General features: G+C 41.3%; 1 protein-coding gene across 4 annotated transcripts in view; it reads left to right on the forward strand.

Annotated features, from left to right (window-relative positions):
- Window positions 1–22,034, forward strand: part of galnt1 (UDP-N-acetyl-alpha-D-galactosamine:polypeptide N-acetylgalactosaminyltransferase 1) — a 214,193-nt gene that overhangs the window by 94,446 nt on the left and 97,713 nt on the right. For all 4 annotated transcript variants that reach the window (XM_041184208.1, XM_041184210.1, XM_041184211.1 and 1 more), the window contains one exon: window positions 739–907. In XM_041184208.1, coding sequence (XP_041040142.1) covers window positions 739–907 — 169 coding nt within the window. The remainder of the gene's footprint in view (window positions 1–738; window positions 908–22,034) is intronic.

A 22,034-nucleotide genomic window follows, 5' to 3' on the forward strand; every position in this document is an offset into this window, starting at 1 on the left:
CCTGCCTCTAATAACAAATTGTTTAGATCTCCATTGCTTTCTGTATAATACAGCCCCTTAAATTATTGTCCAAAAAATTCTGAATACTTGGCGAAAGCTACATGAAAGAAAAAGATTAAGCTAGCATTTGTTCTATTTTGGCATGTACACTACTGGGTGGAATCTGTCACTATTTTGACATTTATACAATAGAGCAGGATCTTGCCGTATTGTCATTGAGGAGAATAAGTATTATTTGGCCAATCGTGTTCTTCCCTGCATAGCCTCTATATCATAGTTATAGATGCTAATATGATGGTTCCAATGTGTCTAACTTTATTGTTCTACTCCACTACTTTGTCTTCATTTGGAGATACTACAAATGATTAAATATTAAACTGCCTGTTTTAGGTACTAAACACAACATACAAAGGCTTGGTACATTTGTAACTTATTATATGTTTAATTCCTTGTATCAACTGAAATGCCTTTTGGTCGGCTCATTTCAGTAGAATTGAGGTGCACTTGTAGGATGAAACCCTGTGTACAGTAGGATGAAAGATGACCACATACATGATTTCTATTATAGCTAACTCTAAAATGGTAGTTTCTGCAGACCTATCCTTTCATATGCCAAGACCAGAATACACCAAAGAGTAAGGAAAATGATGCTTATAGTAGATAATTTTAATATTTCAGACAGTGACTACAGCATTAAAGCTAAGTTTCATTTGGTAACAAAACTTTACTGCATTTCAGATGTAATACAGAAGCCACAAGAAGGACCTGGAGAGATGGGGAAGCCTGTAATAATTTCTAAGGAAAATCAAGAAAGAATGAAGGAGATGTTTAAAATCAATCAGTTCAACTTGATGGCAAGTGATATGATAGCACTCAACAGAACTCTGCCTGATGTTAGGTTAGATGGGTAAGTACAATTTTTAAAGGCAGGTTTTTAATGTTTATGTTTTTCTACAATTCTTGGATGATGAACGAGTTATTAAAACTGCGTAACATAGGCATGAAAAGGATGAAAAATTCATAATTTCTTTGCAGCATCAATTCAAGTGAATGTTTATCTAAACAATTTGTTCATTTTACAGTTATTCATTAAAGAAAATTGCAAACATGTATTACTTTTGTTGTTTTTAAGACTAATTCTTGCATTGGAGTGTGTGTGTCTAGGATGGTTTTATTATCACAGCTCAACCTTCAACATTTCCTTAAATCAACAAGTTCCTATTGGAGAGATCACTGGCCACTATCAAAACAGCTTTTGCTTGCCAGCAAAGGCAACATTTGAATTCTTAACAAATTAACATGAATTATTTAATTAAGAATTGGCTTTGTAATCTAAAATAATTGACAGAAACGTATTATTTAAGCATGCCAAATACTCTAACCCATTCCACAAATTACTTTATTGCTCTCATGCCAATGATTTAAAAGTCAGTCCAGCATATAAGTTTTGTAATGCGAGCTATTTCTTTTTAAACTCCCTGGTCATGCAAGTCCTGAGGTCAAAAGGGAAACACAGCTAGCACCTTTGTTGCTGTGAACTGGCTGCATTAATGTGGATATCAATTGCACAATCAACTCCATTCTGCTGTAATTCTGCCCACAAATTGAGTCCTGTTCTTTTCCTTCCAAGATTGAAAGTAGATTTTTGTTTATCCCCATATGAAAAAACCTGAATCTTTTTGTTTTGCTCCCTATCTACAGGCCTATGTAATCTTGCCTAGAGTTTATATAGCTTAACATGAAACTGTGTAGCAGTAACATGAAGTCTGCTTCAAACTCTGCAAAAAGGCTTTTTCTGAAAAGCTGTGCTACAAGAATGTCCAACTATACAATTCCAGATGTGATGATGTTTTCAAGTTCCAAGCACATTTTTAGCTCAGACTAGAGCTTTATTTGGAAAGAGTACTTTCATTAATAATACCAGGAAAGATGCATTGGTCAAAGTTGTACAGTGTCTGACATGCCGTCAAAGAAGCTATCGAGGTCCTATAAAGTTTTCTCAATTTCCTTGAGCACACTTGCAATCTCAAGTTCTGTAGTTGACCAATATGAGAGGAACTATATGATTTAAGTGTCTGCAATTAATTGACATTATTGTTACCTTGGTGCAATCACTGACATTGCTGTGTGAAGCTGCCTGCAGTTTGTCCCTGAAAATTATCTAACCTGTAATTGACACCAGTACTCCTAAGGATTTGCCCAGAAAATCTAAATACCGGCTGTAATTGTGACCAAAAAAAATGTATTTCTGAAGGATTTCATCTACACCACATCATATGTCACAGCAAACAATTTGCTATAAATAGGAGGTGGCCACAGTACTGACTTCTTAAGGCTTGGCACTATCCCATAAAACATCAATATAGACACCTATCTTTCCAGGAACCTAACTTTACAAGGTAAAGGTTTGATACTATCAAACTTGCCTAAACCTTGTGGGTTTACCTAGTATGTAGCAAGTAGTATAATTTGCCTTCTCTGAAGATAATTAAGTTAGACAGAGCAATGTGCCTTAAATGCCACAGCAGGAAAACAAAATTGTTATGAAGCGTTGTTCATTCCAGAATCTAGCTGCATATGTTTTGATGACAATGAGCCTCTCAACTGAGAAGTTGCATTCCATCACTAAGACTGCCTATTTCCATCTCTGTAATGTCACCTGACTCCATCCTTGGTGCAGTGTATCTACTGTTGAAATCCTCATCTATGCCTTTATTGGCATTAGATTTGACTATTCTAACGCACTCCTCTCTAGCTCTATGCTCTATAAACTTGAAGTCATTCAAAACTTTGCCCATATCCTAATTCGCACCAAGTCATGCTTACCCATATCCACTGTGCTCACTAAATACATTGAATCACAGTTAAGCAATGCCTCGCTTTTAAGATTCTCACCTTTGTTTTCAAATACCTCCATGGCCTTGTGCTTCCACTTTTGTAGGTTCCAAGAAGTTCTCACTCAACTCTAGAATCTATTGCCACTTAGACTGTACCTCACCAAAGTTGGTGCGTACATGACATTACTGGAGTGAAGGACCGATAACCTTTGTTTGAAGCTAACATTCAAATTATGAAGGTGAGGTAATCTTCAAGAATCCAGGAAGAAGAAGCTGCCTACTACCCAAGTTTCACTGTTCTCCAGTAATTGCTCAAAGTCAGTACTGGAAGTTGCAGGGCGGTCCCAGGGATGAAAAACTTCAGTTATGAAGATAGAGTGGAGAGGTTGGGACTGTTCTCCTTGGAGAGGAGAAGACTAAGAGGAGATATGATAGAGGTGGTTCAAAATCATGAGGGGAATGGATAGAGTAGATAGAGAGAAACTCTTTTCACTCGTCAAGGGATCGAGAATAAGAAGGCACAGATTTAAAGTGATTTGCAAAAGAAACAAATATGATGTGAGAAAAAACTTTTTCACACAGCGAGTGGTTTGAGTCTGGCATGCACTGTCTGGAAGTGTGGTGGAGGCAGGTTCAATCAAGGCATTCAAGCAGACAATTGATGATTATTTGAATAGAAACAATATGCAAGGGTACAGAGAAAAAGCAGGAGAATGGCACTAAGTCATGAGGCTCATTTGGAGAGCTGGTGCAGACACGATGGGCCACAATAGGGTTCCCCTTGTCCTCACCTTCCACCTCACTAGCCTCCATGTTCAGTTGATCATTTTCCGCCACCTCTGCCATGAAGCCACCACCGGACACATCTTCCCCTCCCCTTTAGCAGTGCAAAGGGATGGTTCCCTCTTCCCATGCCACCTTTCTGTGCAAATAAAGGAGATGTAATGCCTATCCTTCTACCTCCACCCTCCTCACCATCCAAGGACCCTAACACTCCTTCCAATTGAAACAGTAATTTACTTGTAAATGTGGTTTCCTGTACATTGGGGAGACCGAATGCAGATTGCGTGACTACTTTGTGAAACACCTTATTCCGTCCACAAGCATTACCTCGAGTTTTCAGTGGTCTGTCATTTTAATTCTCCATCTTCCTGTCATGCTGACATCTGTCCTTGGCCTACTGCCCTGTTCCAGTGAAGCTCAACACAAGCTTGTGGAACAGCACCTCATCTTTCGATTAGGCACTTTACAGCTTTTTGGACTTAACATTGACTTCAATAATTTCAGACTGCAACCCCATTTTGTTTCCTTTTCTTTGCACGTTTTGGGTTTTCTGGGTTTTTTTTCGCTTTCAGACATCAGCATACCTATTCTGGGCACATTTTTTGTTTCTTCGATTCTTTTCTTGCCCCATCACCATTCCCTTAGACCCTGCAAGACTAACTCTTCTGTCATTTCTTCTGTCCCTACCCTCCCTCAAACTTTCCTTTTGTCCTTGTCCCACCCACCATTTGCTCAAAACTTATTGCATTGCCAGCTTTTTCCAGTTCTGATAACATGTCCTTGACCTGAAACCTTAACTTTGTTTCTCTCTCCACAGATACTGCCTGACCTCAGCATTTTCTGTTATTTATAATATTTTTTATGCTGGATTATATGTACTGTGAAAAATGTTCTTCTGAATTCCCTCTTGTTCTTCAATATTTAATGGAAATGACCTCTCAAAAATCCTTCATATTCCTGAAAACTTTTTATCAGAAGCCTCTCCTTTACTTTTCCTTCCTTCAATGAAAAATGCCCTATTTTTTCATGCCCTGCTTCTCAACCATAACCTGTCATTGCTTATGACATTTGAGTGAATTGAGTCACTTCTGCTGCCCCACTGCCTCTCTTGCCCACTGTGCATTCCAGGAACCCTCCTGTGGTCCACCTTCAGGCAAGTCCACCTGAAGACATTTATGGTTTTCCTGAATATTCTTGGTTTTCAGGAATTCCTATATTCTGCAAGCTCCACAAAATACACATATTGCCTGTCCTGTCATAGTAATTGTCACTATTTAACTGCTTATTTCCTGACTTTAGTCTGATGCATCAACTGAACACTTGCTCACCACTGAATTGATGTTCAAAACCGAGTTCTACCTTTCAGTCTCACCCTTACACAGAGCTGTAAGCGCAACTGAGGGAAGTTTCCCTATTCTATCTAAGGCTGTTTTGGTAGAAGTTCTGTAAGTTGCTCTCTGAAATGCTTGAATGATACAGATTAATGTATCAACAACTTCCAGTTGTTTGTGTGACATCAGACATAAACACAGTTGACGTGGTAAAGAATTACTTTTTGTCATTTTGGGTGATCATTCTTCTGCACTTTGACATGGACTCTCTGGACCAGTTCACATCCAGTTGATGATGCCAAATGGATCAAACTATTCTTCTGTTCAAGTTGGCATTTTGCTAACTAGTTTTGTGCTGTTGAGTTTTAAAGTTAAAAATCAGTCTGGAATTTTAGGTGTTTAGCTGAGGTCAGTATCAATGTAACTGTAACTTTTTAAGGCTAGAAAATTGAGGCTTGGATAAGGGCACTACAAACTACAATGGAATCAACATTTAATAAATAAGGGAGGCTCTACAAACTGAAAAGAGCATTGCTCAAGAGATTTCCATGTGGGAAATATGCATCAAGGGGACCCCTTTGAAAACTAGCTTTACGCTTTGCCCTTCATGCATTTGTACAGTAAAACAAATAGAGAAACACATGAAAAACTTAGTTGTTACAATCATGGATGGACCAAAAAATTTGTTTCAGTAAAATTCTAGTGTCCTTAATTACTGTAGCAAAAACAAATTGTATATGGGGTGGGGGAAGGTCAGTGCATTGGGCAAGACTGAAGTGCATTTCTAAAAAAATTGGTAAACTTGGAAGTTTCCCTTACTTGGCAGAATCTGCAAGCAAAATATTCAATAAAGTTATAGTCTGAGACAAAAATGAACCACTTTTGTCCAGCTTTAGCTCTAAAGTAGTGCCTTTTTATCCAATTGCACAATTTCCATTGGCTCTAGTTTTGCTAGAGGTCCTTGGTGCCACACTCGGTCAAATGCTATCTTGATGTCAAAGGCAGTCACTCTCACTTTACGAGTTCGGCTCTTTTGTCTGTATTTGGACGCAGGCTGTAATGAAGTCAGGAGCTGAGTGACCCTGGTGAAACCCAAACTGAGCGTCACTGATCAGGTTATTGCTAAGTCAGTGCTTGATGACCTTTTCCATCACTTCACTGATGATTGGGAGTAGACTGATGCGGTGGTAAATGGCCAGGTTGGATTTGTCCTGTTTTTGGTGGACAATTGGATAAATTTGGACGGAATGCTCTCCACTTACCCTAGATGCGTGCAGCTCCAATAACACTCAAGAAGCTCAACACCATCCAGGGCAAAGCAGCCCACTTGATTGACATCTCATCCACCACCTCCAACATCCACTTCCTCCACCACTGATGCACAGTAGCAGCAGTGTGTACCATCTACAAGATGCACTGCAGCAACTCAGCAAGGCTCCTTCAACTGCATTTTCCAAACCTGCAATCTCTACCACTTAGAAGGACAAGCGCAGCAGGTTTATGGAAATACCACCACTTGCAAGTTCCCTTCCGAGCCGCACAACATCCTGACTTGGAACTATATTGCCATTCCTTCACTGTCACTGGGTCAAAATCCTAGGCCTCCCTACCCTGCGGGTTACCTGGATTGCAGTGGTTCAAGAAGGTGGCTCACTACCACCTTCTCAAGGGCAATTGGGGATGGGCAATAAAAATGCTGGCCTAGCCAGCGATGCCCACGTCCCATGAAAGAATAAAAAATTTATAATATTTAAAGAGTTTGAAAAAGCAGCTGCAGTTCTAGCTTAACCGGATACAAAAGTCATGGAGGTTATGCTTGGTTACCTCTGATGGAATTTTCTGCCAAGTAACCAAGCTACACATTTTAAACAGAAATGTGCTGTATAAATGCTTCAGCTATGTGCATGGATAAACTCCTTTTTAAATTGAACGAACATTTTCTACCTACTGTTTTTGAAGTGTATTTAAGTACCTCGAATTGTTCAAATCATTGAATTATTTGGAATCATCAGAAAGATAGATCAAGCCTGATAGCCTCAACATTTGCTATTATAAGTACAAAGGCATAATTGCATGTCTAGAAAAAAATCTTAAAGATTGAAGTCATGCCTTGTTTTGAGGATTTGATTGATAAAACATCTGATGCAAATACCTATTAATAACCTTATGTTGTTGAAACATTCTAACACTGTGCCTGTAGTTAATGCTATCAATGATTAGGTGATTCATCTTCTTTAGCGACAGGCAACCTAACATTAAGTAGCTGTCAGTCTTGTTGTGATATATCTTTAAGGGGCGTATCTAAAATTGTTGTGCAGCGCAAGATATGACGTTATGTATGTACTCATGTAATCATCAAACAGATGATAGCAGCAATCCTAGAGATCAGACATGTTAATTATCCTCCTAGATATTGTTGTATATAGTTTCATCTCTTCAAATAAAAGAGCCCCCTTATTGAGCTACCAGTCCTTTTTGTGTGGTTGTTATGTTGGTGTAAGGTAGAAAACACAACATGATGGTGGCTGGTGGTATTTGAAGATTTAAATTCAAGATTTTGCGGAACCTGCAACACTAAACCCTCCATATGCAACATAATCCCGTGTGCCCAATGTGTGGAAGTTTGAAGACCTAACAAGTACCTCTCCAATACATATAGCACCATAGAAGTCTGTGATCAATTCTGCAGCAGTGCACAATTGTCCAATACACAGCAGATCCGCGTGGTCAGGACATCACACCTTGCTTGAACAGGCTGGCATCCAATTCCAGTAAAACAGCTACAAATTGTGTGTGTGTGTGTGTGTGTGTGTGTGTGTGGGGGGGGGGGGGGGGGGGGGGGGGGGGGGGGGGGGGGGGGGGGGGGGGGGGTTGTGGTGGTGGTGGTGGTGGTGGGGGGGGGAAGCCTGAGTCCAACTACTGCAACAGCTTGCACAGAAGCAACTGTTAGATAACTGACTCCATGAGGTGTAGCGCTGGCCACAACTCTCAGCGGGAGGACCAACTTTTCCTTCAAGCCACTGGATAAGATGTACTAGGTCAACCAAACGTTTGTGACAGGTCCATTGAGCAGCAGCTTCCAATAGCTTAAATAAGGCTGAAAAAGACATTCATTGCCATTAAATGATTTCTTTAGGTGCCAGGGTGTAGTTGTGCTGAAACACAGCTTCATGGGCAGGACTTAACAAAAGTGCAGGATTGCAGCAACGATAACAGGGTATCAGCATCCAAGGAACTTTAAGAAGTGGAGCCCCAGAATTTAAGCCTGAAGAACTGGACAAACCTGAATATTTGTTCCTGCCCAGACATCATTGGAACTTCTGCGATGACTATAAAGTTTTCATCCTTGAACTGGAAGGCGGCAGACCTCCTTATAGAGTTCAGTTTGTTTAGGCAATCAATAGGTCCAGTTAACATATTCCTGTCTCCTAACCAGACAAACAAGCCATCAGGGTAAAAATAGCTATAGGAAACAAATGCCTCCACATACTGAACACATCAGGACTGTCAAAAGACGACCACAACTCCCAAACAAAATATGGTCTACGCTGGAAGACCAGTTAAGAGTTAAACTTAATTTTCACATACGCTGTCTCAAATTTGTCTTTCAGGTAGTAAACCAAGGAGGTGATAATCAGTTTGTGAGCCACTGCAGAGGTAAGGGGAGCGATTGTGACTTTTCAGAGGCAGAATTGCCTGATAGAATCATCAAGCTTATGGTATCCTTTGAAAGGAACAGAAGCTATCAAAAGATTATTTTGGACCAACCCAAAGTTTACAGCTTGGAAGCATTACTAAAAAGCAGACCAAGTATGAAGCAATCCTTACGTGTAGACAGAGTTTGGTGCACAGAGCATGCATACGTTCACCATTGGCAAGGGAGCCAATTCAAACACACCTAGTAAACCATATAGACGTTGCAGTCTCATACATGCCCCCAGAAATTGTCCAGCATCCCACTTCATATTGCAAGGCATGTGGCACCAGAGGACACTGGAATTGGCAATTCAGGAAGCCAAAACCAGAACAGATGGCTCGACAACATGACAGGACACAGTTGGATGCAAGACAGATGCAGCATTTTGGCAAACAAAGGTGTGTACCAATTATCACAAGCAACAAATCCATGAAATGATTAGCCACACTACAAGATTGATAATGAGAATGACCAGCGCATTAACACACAGTGAGCAGGCATTCCATACAGTCAACATCACAATGTAGTGACACCATCCAAAGCCTTTGCCATTATTCACATTGCCCACAAAGACTGGGACAAAAACCTAGGATACACTGTGGACAAAAATTGATATGGGTGTAAGTGCTAACGTTTTTCCACTTTGCATATTTGAAAAGCATGCACCTACGTAAATGGAAAGTGATGGCTCAACCAACCACTGCCAAGCTGTCAGCCTACAATGGCTTGGAGATTCCGTCCCTGGGATCCATCTCACTTGAATGTCTCTTAATGACTCACCATGGTCTTCCCAGATATTCCATAGTGTGAACACCACAGGTCCAGCGATTGCAGGCCGACCAGCATGTAGAGACCTGACCTTGGTTACCATTCATAGCATTGACAAGACAATGGTGAAGAGAACAGACCACAAGGACAACCGTCTCGCCTCTGTAGCCAATCTAATATCGTTATAACCGGATAGATTTGACAGGACTGGAAACTTGATACAGTATTGCACATACATGCAGACGCTATTCCTTGCCTTAATCCTCCATGTAAGCGTAGCATCCATATCCAGAGTAAGCTGAAAGTAGAATTGGAAAAGATGAAAAGAGATAGCACAATTTGTAAAGTCCAGCACCACACCGATTGGCGTAGCTCCATTCTGCGTCGTCATAAAAAATGGCTCTATTGAATTTGTTTGGATCCAAAGCGTCCGAATGCAGCATTGAAATGATGCCCACATTAAAGTCCCACAGCTGAGGAACTTAAACCCAAAGTTTGCGAATGCCTAGTTTTTCCTGAAAACTTGACGATAGAAATGGATACTAAATGGGACATTTGGAAAAGACCTCACAGGAGCCAAGACATTCTGCGCTTCAGAGATACTGTTTCCAATGATTACCATTTGGGTTTCCCATAAGCCAAGATCTTTTCCAACAACACATGAATCATATGACGTGAAATTCCAGGATGTATCTGCATAACAGATGACATTGCTGTTGTTGACCAAACAAAATGGGAACATAATCAAAATTTGCACCTCCTAATGGAAGAACATTTCTAAAGGGGCTTGTGTTCAGTAGCCAAAAATGCAACATTAATGTACAAAAGATCAACTTTTTCAGGTCAATATTTTCAGGCATGGGCATCTTTCCTAGCAAATTGAAGGACATTAGTGCAATGCCAAACCTGCAATACAAGTGATCTTCAGTGTTGCTTAGGTTTATTCATTTTCTTTAGCATACATACAGAACTTATGGAAAAAGAAGTACTATTTATCTGGAAGGAGGATCATCAGTACACATTTGATGAGCTCAATAAGTTACTGATCATCATCGTTTCTACAGCTTGGCAGAGGAAATTACAAGAGAAATTGATGCATCACAAAAAGGCTTTGGAGCGTACATCCTACAAAAGGGAAGCCTATCGTTTTTGCTTCCAAGGGTCTGTCAACAGTCTGAGCCAACTATTTGAATATCGAATGGGAAGTATTAGCCTTGCTTGAGATTATCTGTCATAAACCATTTAAGTAGCACCCAAAATACGGTGCTTACTCTCAAGGTACAAGCTTATGACTGTGACATATGCTACAAGCCGGGTACAGTCAGTCCGCACTTAAAAGTTATGGTTGCATTCCTGCAAGTCATGACTTTAAGTGAAACAATTTTAAGTGAATTGTGAGTTCCCATATGAATCAATGTTAAAGCCGGAGTTGGGTTCCTTCGCGGATTTCTTTCTCCGGAAAAAACCCATGTACAAGCAAAATACTGTGCTGCATATGTGCAGAACAGTGCTGTGCATTCCTAGCTAGAATAACTTGCAAAATAAAATAAGTCACTGAATAAACAGAAATACTGCATAAATTCAAACTAAGGTTACACTAACTCACCCAGACAAGCCCTGAGCAGCGCAGCTTCCGTGTCTCACCCACAACAGTCCTCCAAACTCTGCTCTTTCTCTCTCCCCCGCCTTTGCCCCACTCTCTATCTCTCTCTTTATTTCCTATCTCCGCTTTTTTTTCTCTCTCTCTCTTTTCCCCCTCTCTCTCGGCTCTATCTATCTCTCTTTCTCTCTCCTTTCCCTCCCTCTGCTCTTTCTCTCCCATGTTACTTTCTCTCTCCCACTTTCTCCTTTCTCTCTCCCACTCTCTCCTTTCTCTCTCCCACTCTCTCCTTTCTCTCTCCCACTCTCTCTCTCCCACTCTCCCACTCTCTCTCTCCCACTCTCTCCTTTCTCTCTCCCACTCTCTCCTTTCTCTCTCCCACTCTCTCCTTTCTCTCTCCCACTCTCTCCTTTCTCTCTCCCATTCTCTCTCCCACTCTCTCCTTTCTCTCTCTCCCTTCCTCCTTTCCCCCTCTCTCCTTCTCTCCTTTCTCTCTCCTTCCCTCCTCTCCCTCTCTCCTTTCTCTCCCTCTCCACTCTCCCTCCCTCCTTTCCCTCTCTCCTTTCTCTCCCTCTCCCTCTCTCTCTCTCCTTTCTCTCTCTCCCTCCCTCTCTCCCTTCTCTTTACTCTCTTTCTCCCTCTCCTCTCACTCTCCTTGCTCTCTCTCTCATTCTCCTTTCTCTCACTCCCTCCCTCTCTCTTTCACTCTCTCTCTCTCCCTCCCTCCTCTCCCTCTCTCCTTTCTCTCCCTCTCTCTCCTTTCTCCTCTCTCCCTCTCCTTTCTCTCTCTCTCTCCTTTCTCTCTCTCCCTCCCTCTCTTTCAGTTTCTCTCTCCCTCTCTCCCTTCTCTTTACTCTCTTTCTCCCTCTCCCTCTCTCACTCTCCTTGCTCTCTCATTCTCCTTTCTCTCTCTCCTTTCTCTCCCTTTCCCTCTCTGTCCTTTCTCTTGTTCTCTCCATTCTCGCTCTCTCTCCTCTCTCTCTCTCTCTCTCACTCACTTGCCTCTCTCTCCCTCTCTCCTTTCTCCCCCTCTCTCTCTTTCTCTCTCTCTCTCCTTTCTCTCCCTTTCCCTCTCTCTCCCTCTCTGTCCTCTCTTTTGTTCTCTCCTTTCTCTCTCACCCTCTCTTCTCTCTCCTCTCCCTCCTCTCCCTCACTACTCTCCCTCTCTTTCTCTCTCCTTTCTCCCTCTCTCCCTCCCCCTCCTCTCCCTCCCCCTCCTCTCCCTCTCCCTCCTCTCTCCCTCCCTCCTCTCTTCCTCTCCCTCCTCTCTCCCTAACTCCTCTCCCTCCCTCCCTCCTCTCTCCCTCCCCCTCCCTCCCTCCTCTCTCCTTTCTCTCTCTCTCCTTTCTCTCTCTCTCCTTTCTCTCACTCTCCTTTCTCTCTCTCTCTCTCTCTCTCACTCTCTCTCCTCTCTCTCTCTCTCCCTCCCTCCTTTCTCTCTCCTTTCTCTCTCTCCCTCTCTCCTTTCTCCCTCTCTCCTTTCTTTCCCTCTCCCTCCCACTTGTTCTATCCGTTCTCTTTCTCTCCTTTCTCCCTCTCTCTCTTTCACTGTCTCACTCTCTCTCTCTCTCCCCTCTCTCTCCTCTCTCTCTCCTTCTCTGCTTTATCTCTCTCTCACTCTCTCCTTTCTCTTTCCCTTCTCTCCTCTCTCTGCTTTCTCACACTCACTCTCCTTTCTCTCCCTCCCTCTCTCTTTCACTCTCTCTCTCCTCTCTTTCACTGTCCTTTCTCTCTCTCTCTCACTCTCCTTTTTCCCTCTCTCTCCTTTCTCACTCTCCTTTCGCTCTCTCTGTCCTTTCTCCCTCTCCCTCTCTCTCCCTCTCTCTTCCTCCCTCCCTCCCTCCCTCCCTCCCACCCTTCTCTCCTTTCTCTCCTTTGCACCCTCGCCCCCCTCTCTCTGGCCAACTCTCAGTCCAAGGCTGCACCTGGGCCCAGAGCCTGGACCCCTTCCTGACGGTCTGCAATGGCCTGAGCCCCTATTGGGGGTGAAATCGATTGAGTCAGTGACCTCATTCCTGCTCGTGTTACTCGGCAGCTTCCCATTCTGAGCTATCACAGCACCTCTTTGAGTGATGGTGACTCACCTGGCCAAGCCTCTGGGTCAGGCTCCCTGCCCTGCACTCCTGCTCCTGGTATCGGATCTCATTCTCTACCCGCAGCCTGGGCTTCTGGTGATGGTGGCGTCTCTGGCATCAGGACATGGTGGCAGCTGGCCCAGAGTTCAGCAGTGAGGGTGGGAGTGGGGCAAGAGTGTAACAATGTAAAAGTGGAAGTAGTAATGCAAATTGGAAAAATAGACCCTATAGAATAAGCAGCATTATTACAAAATAACGTTAAGCAAGGCAACTTAAAGCGAGGACTTATTGTAGTTCCATGGTCACATCTGATACTTTTTAAGTCATTCATCCAACCCATCTAAAGCTGCAGATGTTTCCTTAGAAATGTAAGTAGATCCCATTGATACCAACATAAAGACATCTTGCACATCAACCTAATGAGTTTCGGGCAGTATTAAAAGGCATCAACTTCAACAAGGAACATCCAATGATCCGGTATTGCAACAATTATGGAATACTGTGATTGGCGGGTGGCCAGGCCCTTCCAGGGGTTCCAGTGACCATTTTGCTCTTATAGCAATGAGCTCAGGATACCCAGAGGTGTTATCTTCAAGGGCAAGCAAGTTCTTGTTCCAGAATCTCTTAGACCTGACATCCTGCAGCAATTGCACCAAGCACACAGGGACCCACAAGAGAAACAGTATTTTGAGAAGGACCCAATTCCCTCAGCAAAGAGATCAGTGACTAGGGGGCATAGATTTAAAGTGATTGGTTGAAGGATTAGAGGGAAGATGAGGAAATTATTTTCACCACGGGGTGACAGAGGTATGGAACTCTCTGCCTGAAAAGGTGGTAGAGGCAGAAACCTTCAACTCACTTAAGTGTTGTCTAGATATGCACCTGAAGTCCTATAATCTCCAGGGCGATGGATCAAGTGCTGGAAAATGGGATTCATCTGGTTGGCTTGATTTTTGGCCAGCACAGGCACAATGAGCAGAGTGGCCTCCTTCTGTGCTGTAAGTTTTTCCAATTTTTCCTAAATTTTTAAAATATCTGTAAAGGAGGAATGTGCAGGTATGTGGGGAGAGGGCAGGGGAATGGCAGTAGGCGAATTGCTCCTTAGGAGAGCCAGCATAGATAATGGGCCAAATGGCCTTAATTTTTGTGCTGTAATGATTCTATGAAGACATTGAATCAACTGTGAGGGAATGAGAGACATGCCAAGCCTACATGACTTGTCACCACAAAGAATCGTTATTATCTCACTAAGTACCTGCAAATCCATAGAATTGCATCTTTTCTCTTTTCAGCATCCATGGAAATGATTTCTTGGTTGTGACTGATTATTTCTCGAAACTTTTCATTATCCCTCAGTTGCATGACATCCACTGCAGCCATTGCAGCCACATTGAGATCAAATATTTAAAAAATCCTTAGCATAGGGCATTGCAAGAAGTTGTTGCGGGCAACTTTTTTTCTATTCATTCATGGGATGTGGGTGTGGCTGGCTAGGCCAGCATTTATTGCCCATTCCTAATTGCACTTGAGAAGATGGTGGTGAGCTGCCTTCTTGAACTGCTGCAGTCCATATTGATGTTTTAGTGATTTGAAAGCAACTAAGTGGCTTGCTAGGCCATTTAAGAGTCAATCACATTGCTGTGGGTCTGGAGTCACATGTAAGCCAGATGAGGTAAGGATAGCAGATTTCCTTCCCTAAAGAACATTAGTGAACCAGGTGGGTTTTACATACCCCCAACCAATACACTGAAAAACTGTTCAAGGCTATGTGTGAATAGCGGGGAATTGACCATACTAGCTCATAACCACACTATCCTAGGTTGGGACTGGCATGATGGAACATATGGTACACCATTAATTATGAAACATCTGAAAATTAAACAAAGTTTGAAACATCACAATGCTGCACCTTAGAGCAATATCGCTCGGTGCAACATTTCTTCAGCAGAATTATTGTTCGGCAGACAAGTGCAAACAACCCTTCCCAGTCATCATTCATTGATACTTCCAGGTGTATGTGATGCGTTATTTGGAAAACGGGAAAATGAAGGACACACATGACTGGCATGCGGGCAAGGAATGACCTAACTTAAACATTGGACAAAAGATATGAATACAACACCTAACCCATGAAACATGGAATCCAGCTGAAATCATTAGCAGCTGGCAGAACCATGATCCTATCAAGTATGAACACTCAACAGCATAACATTGTAAAGAAACCAATGCCAGATCGAGGAAGTACCAGAACAAGAAACACTAAGTAATCCCATCACAAGTAGAACACAATCTAAGACACGATCCAAGCACAACACTCCTATAGACAACCAGAATTGTGAAAACATATGGCGATCTCAAATCCAATTTCTCAGTAACAAGTCTGGGCGTATCAGCAAACCACCTTTATGCTTCAGAGATTGATAAGTTTATCACTTTGTATATATGTATATTTAAGCACAACAGGTTTTTCTGATGGAAATAGTTCTGATTATTTAAGGGTACAACTTTAAGTTAGAAAAAAGAGGGATGTTGTGGCATGGCTTTAAGGAGCATATCTAAAGCTGCTGTGTGTCACCAGACAAGATGTGACGTATTTTTGATCATTGGGCAGATGATAGGAGCAATCCTGGGGACCAGACATGTTAACTAGCCTCCCAGATAGTGTTGCGTATAGTTTCAATTCTTCAAATAAAAGAACCTATCTAATTGATTCACCAATCCTTTTTATGTGGTTGGTGTGTTGTGCAAGGTAGAAAACATAACAAATCTCAGTGCAATTCCCAAACCTATCTACTCGGTTGTGCTGTAGCTGTCCTTTTTTTTTGGAGAATGGCAGTTGACATGTTGTTAAGTAAAAGAAAATGTTCACATTCTACTTGAACCACAAATAACATTAGAGACACTAGATAACAAACTCTACAAGGTGCAAAAGAAACTAAGTTACCTCCTTGCCCAGAAGAACCCTTAGAAGAAAAGTACATCTGAACACCAGGCATCTTCCCCTGCCACCCCTAACCAGAATGTTATACCTCACCGTAGCTAAGCAGAACTTCAAGACCAGACTACAATGGTTGATTCATCCCTTTTTTGATGGAAAGACTACAAACACACATGCCCATCATCCCCATTCACCAGAAATTCAGATTTTCTACTGAAAATGAATATGCCCACCCACACAAATGCTTATATATCACAAATGTCTTCTAGCCATCGACCCAGAAGACTAAGTAATTAATTCCTTCCTCCATTTGTGCAGAATAGATCGCCTCTTGCAGAAAGAATATAATGCTCCCACTTGAAGTTTCCCTTCATCATCTTCCCGACCAAGTCAGCATCGATATCATGGCCAAGCTCCAACCCACAATGAACTCTACCTCCTCTCCCACTGAATATTTTTTTAGGTGATTGGAGCAATCCCCCTCACCCAAATAACAGCTGTCGCCTCCCATGTTGACTCATCTTCCTGTTTAATCTGCTAATGGCCTTGCCCTCCTCATCTCTAAGTTCCTTTGGCCTTGCAAAGCCACCCCCCCCCCCCCCGCCACCCCACCTCACCTCCTACAGAGCATCATTTAGCTGAGTGGAGCTAACCCCGCTTTGCCCCTTCCTTTACCTCCTTTCCTCCTCTTCTCCTTTTCCCTCTTCTTTTCTTATCCCTTCTGCCTCATTTTCACTTTCATCTCCTCTCCATCCTTCTTCACTCTTCCCCTACCTTTTTATACCAATTTTTTGTTGCTGTCTGACCCTGTTTTACCTGAACACCTTACTTGATCCAGACTCCTCTTTGCATCACCCTGGGGGTGTATGTCTGTCTAATTAGTTTAACAAAATCTCCAGAGGGCACAAGAAAGTAGCTTGAGAAGAGTGAAGTTGACTTTTGGATATTGGGGGAAAAAGCACAATTGTGAAACAGGTGAAAGTTATCCATATATATTTTTATTTATTGTTCAATGAATGTTCCCATTTGTCATCTGAAACCAAGTCTGTTGTAAAGATTTGTTACATTTCAAGGATGAGAGAAAATACATGTGGAGGCGAAGGATAGACCAAGTATCTAAAACACTTTGCAAAACGATTTTCTGTTTGTTATGCTATGCTTGCTATCAGATGCTTACCTCACTGTCAGGGCCACTGAAGATGCACTCATGATTGTAGGAAGCTAAGACTCATTTATGATGGTATTCTACAATACTGAAGCTGAAGTATCTAAATCAATAATAGCAGAGAAAAACAAAAACTTAACGCTGACATTAATGATTGAAAACTTCTTGCTGAAAGTGAAAATCATGGCAAAAATGAGGACAGACTGTTAACTACTAAAAATGTTTAGTTTACCTATGATCCAGAACCTTATGTAACAGTGCGATTGTGTGTAGGCATTATGAATGGTCATTTGTTCCAAAAGCATAAATAGAGAGAAGCTTTTAAGCTCTTTAGCTTAATATCAAAACTGATTTAGGTTCAGCATGCTCTGGTTCTGGACATATTCTGATTTAAAATCTTTTGTGTGTGTTACTAAACTAATTTATTGGTAGCAGAAGAATTCTCCAGTTAGAAATTGATACTGGTCACACTGTCTTCCTTTCTTCCTCCATTCTCTTTTGACCCAATCATTTTGCTTTAATCTTTAGCTCTACCCAGTCACATTAAAACATTCTTCCTTACCTAATTTCTTCAATTTTTAATTTTTATTTTCTAACTTCTTTCTTATTCTTGCTTTCCATTTTCCATTTTTGAGTTGGGAACGTTTTTAAGGAATGAGCTGCTGAAGAATGAGTAACATAATTAGCTTGTAAAAGCCAATTTTGGGAGGAGGCATCCATTCCTTGGTTATATCACCAAAGTGACTTACCAAACAAGATCAAAGTAGAGTCTGTCAATGTGAGTAACAAAATTCACATTTTCATATTTCCGTGAGTACAATTCCTTTGTGTAAAATTGGGGAGTACTTGGAACAAATAATATCCACCCCACACCCCACCACCAGCTTGAGAAATTGAAAAATAAATTAAGGAATGAGGACAATTGCATGCTTTCCAAAGGCAGGTCATTTTGAGTAATCGAGGAAAGTTAAATTTAATGTATAAATAGCAGATTGGAATATTTTGACGGAACCTTAAAAGTTTGTTATGCCAAACATGAAGGGCACTCAGGTAAATTTCTGGTACACATTATGAGAGAGTAAATAGATTTGACCCAAAGGATTATTTAAAAGATTAGGAAAGCCAAAGGAACCAAGTACAGTCAACTCTAAACTCTACTAAACCTGGAGAAGCAAATTTGTGATTTAATTTATTTGTACAGAACTTTGTTTTCCTGAATAATTTTCTACAGCATCTATTTTAGACCATTTTTTTCAAAACTCCTTTTTGTTTTGACAACGAAGATATTTTCTTAACTGCATCATTTTGAGGAGGAAGTTGATTTTTTTACATTCCAATTTGTACAACTTTTTTTAGATTCATTACAGTTTTATTTATCTTTTACGTGCTGATTTTGCTCATTTTTATGCAGTCAATCCCGCATATAATGAATTCTAGTTTGTCACTCTTTACTGTTGGGAGTTTATTTAGAATAGAGCTGACTGTTTACATGGCATTAAATTAAATCAAATAAATTGTTATTTACCTATTTTTATTGAATTTTTGCAGACATTGTTATTTTTAAACATCTTGTGTAGGGCTGAGAATTTTTGTCCACAAACCTTACTACCTGTCACAAATTTTGGTTATGCTTTCTGATCAACAGCCATTTTGAATTACAGTTGCCTGAATTTACCATTCAGTTTTGTTTTGGTGAATTGTCATGTAGTTCTGGTCTCTGAGGAGCAGGTCTCTGAAGTTCTTCTGCAAATTCCATTGCCATTTGTGTATAGATAAAAATGAAAATATCACCTGATGGTGGGGAACACCACATTTTGCTTGTATACATTTTAAATATTTAGCATGTTGAAAGAATACGCAAATTTGATTTTGGGAGAGATAATAGAGCTATTCATAAGACATATTAACTGCTCACTTATTTGACAAAATGCCACATCAAAGGGTACTATGCAAAGTAAGAGTTCATGGTGTTAGGGCTAACATATTAGTGTGGATAGAGGGTTGCTTAGCTAATGGGAAACAGAAAATAGGTATAAATGGCATTTTCCAGTTGGCAAGATGTGACAAGTGGAGTGCCACAGGGTTCAGTGTTGGGCCCTCAACGATTTACAAATTATATCAATGACTTGGATGAGGGGACCAAATGTATGGTTGCTAAATTTGCTGATGATACAAAGATAGACAGGAAAGTAAGTTGTGAAGAGGACATAAGGAATCTGCAAAGGGATATAGATAGGTTAAGTGAGTGGGCAACAGTTTTGACAGGTGGAGAATCACGTGGGTAAATGTGAACTTGTCCACTTTGGTGGAAGAATAGAAAAGTAATATATTATTTAAATGGAGAGAGATTACAGAACTGAGGTACAGAAGGATCTTGGTGTCCTGGTACATGAATGGCAAAAAGTTAGTATGCAGGTACAGCTAGTGATTAGGAAGGCAAATGGGATGCTGTCATTTATTGCAAGGTGAATGGAATATAAAAGTAGGGATGTTTTGCCACTGTTGTGTAGGGTGTTGATGAGACCACGTTGGAGTACTGGGTACAGTTTTGGTCTTCTTATTTAAGAAAGGATATAAATGCATTAGAAGCAGTTCAGAGAAGGTTCACTTGACTGATACCTAGGATGGGAGGGTTATTTTATGAGGAAAGGTTGGACAGGTTGGGCCTGTATACATTGGAGTTTAAAAGAATGAGGGGTGATCTTATTGAAACATATACAATCCTGAGGGGGCTTTACACGGTGGATGCTGAAAGGGTATTTAGAACAATGGGACACAGCTTTAAAATAAGGGGTCTCCCATTTTAGATGGAGATGAAGGGAATTTTTTTCTCTGAGGGTCAGGAGTCTTTGGAATTCCCTTCCCCAGAGAGCAGAGGAATCAGGGTTATTGAATATTTTTAAGGCAGAGACAAATAGATTCTTGACTAACAAGGGAATCAAAGGTTATCAGGGGTAGGGGGAATGTGGAGTTGAGGCCACAATCAGATCAGCCATAATCGTATTGAATTGCAGCGAAGGCTCGAGGGGCTGAATGGCCTACTCCTGCTTCTAATTCATAGTGTGCAAAAATGCTGCTGTTTTACCCTACCTAGCAATATTTTGGAGCAGTTAATTGCATGCCAAGTGTTTCGGATTGTACTGAGAGGCATTATATGGCACTCTATTGGCAGGTTTATGTGCTTCTGAGGTATATCAGCTGGGTGCAATTTCCTTATTCTTTGGCTGGTAATCACCCAGTCCTCATTCTTTTTTTCCCTCAGTGTAGAGTTACAATTTCCAATATGGTTAAATATGTACTTAATTTACTTTTCCATAACAGTTTTATGGGAAACATGGGAAGTAAATAATGCCCTGCTCCTTGCAGCGAGATTACCTTTGTTACAATTCCTGTAGAGACCGATAACTTTTAACAAGAAAAGAATCCCCACGACACCAACAGAAATAAGCGAAGGACAAGATTTCACTTTGTAAAACTCTTACTGTAACAAACCAACCATTAATTAACAAGCTACTAATACTTCAAAAGGAAAAGTAAATTTCAGTTAATTAGCTGATAAAACAAAGATGTGTTGTATAAAAACTATAAACAGTCCCACCCCGCCCCCTCAGCATATCTGGCATTAAACTCAGCTACTATGTCCCACAGCTATCTGTATTTCCCAGCTGGTGGTGATTCAGTTCCTTTACTTCTACAAGAGGTAGGCCCAAAGTCCCTTCAGACAGCCGACGTACCACACCTGATTTCCATAGGCCTCCAAAAGGCATATCTTTCTCGACCTTACTGCTCAGCTCTTGGAACCTAATTTTTGGTCTCCTTTGCTAGCAGCCATGACTTCCCCATTCAGCTGCCTTACACCCACGGTTTCACAGTCCCTGTCCTAGCCACAGAGACTTCTCCTTGCTTCTTTGCCAGGATCTGTGTCTTTGTTTTGTGCAACAGTGTGCTACTCCCAACTGCTGAACCCAAGCTGTAATTTGATATCCCAATTAGCTTTATTAGCCTTTTTTAGTTTTCAACCCTACAGCAACCTCAACATTTAAAAAAAAAATTTCATGGGATGTGGGCATCGCTGGCTAGGCCAGCATTTGTTGCCCATCCCTAATTGCCCTTGAGAAGGTGGTGGTGAGCTGCTTCCTTGAACCACTGCAGCCCATGTGGTTTGGGTACACCCACATTGCCATTTGGGAGGGAATTCCAAGACTTTAACCCAGCAATGATGAAGGAACAGCAATATAGTTCCAAGTCAGGATGGTGTGTGGCTTGGAGGGGAAATTGCATGTGGTCGTGTTCCCATGCATCTGCTACTTTTTGTCCTTCCAGGTGGTCGATATTGCCGGTTTGGAAGGCGCTGTCAAATCAAGAGTGATGTCTTACCCAGGAAATCTAATTAGCATCTTTTCCATAATTATCTTTGTTTCTTTAGATTTAAAGGGACTGTCACAAAAAGAAAACACAGGCTTTTCCCAAAGTGCAAGGGTCATCATAGTAGCTCATCAAGAAGCTCGACATTGAGATACATGGAATCGCATAAAGACCCATTAAAAACCTATGAACAAGTGTAACAAACAGCTTTGCCACTGGCCACAAGTTCTAACCCATTGTTTTTGGATTAGTGAATAATAAATTAATGGCATCCCACAAAACCTGGGTATTGTGGTGAACAATGTTAATGAACTTACAGCAAGTGTCATCCCAAAACTATGTTTTGATCTGGATGAACCAGCTGTCATAGGAAGTGCTAGTTGCTGATGATCAAATTAAATTTTGAGTTTTATCAAACCTTCATAGGAGATTACCTCACACCAAAAACACATATCAGAACAATTTAATATCTGTA

This window comes from Carcharodon carcharias, chromosome 3, assembly GCF_017639515.1.
Source record: "Carcharodon carcharias isolate sCarCar2 chromosome 3, sCarCar2.pri, whole genome shotgun sequence".
NCBI lineage: Eukaryota > Metazoa > Chordata > Chondrichthyes > Lamniformes > Lamnidae > Carcharodon > Carcharodon carcharias.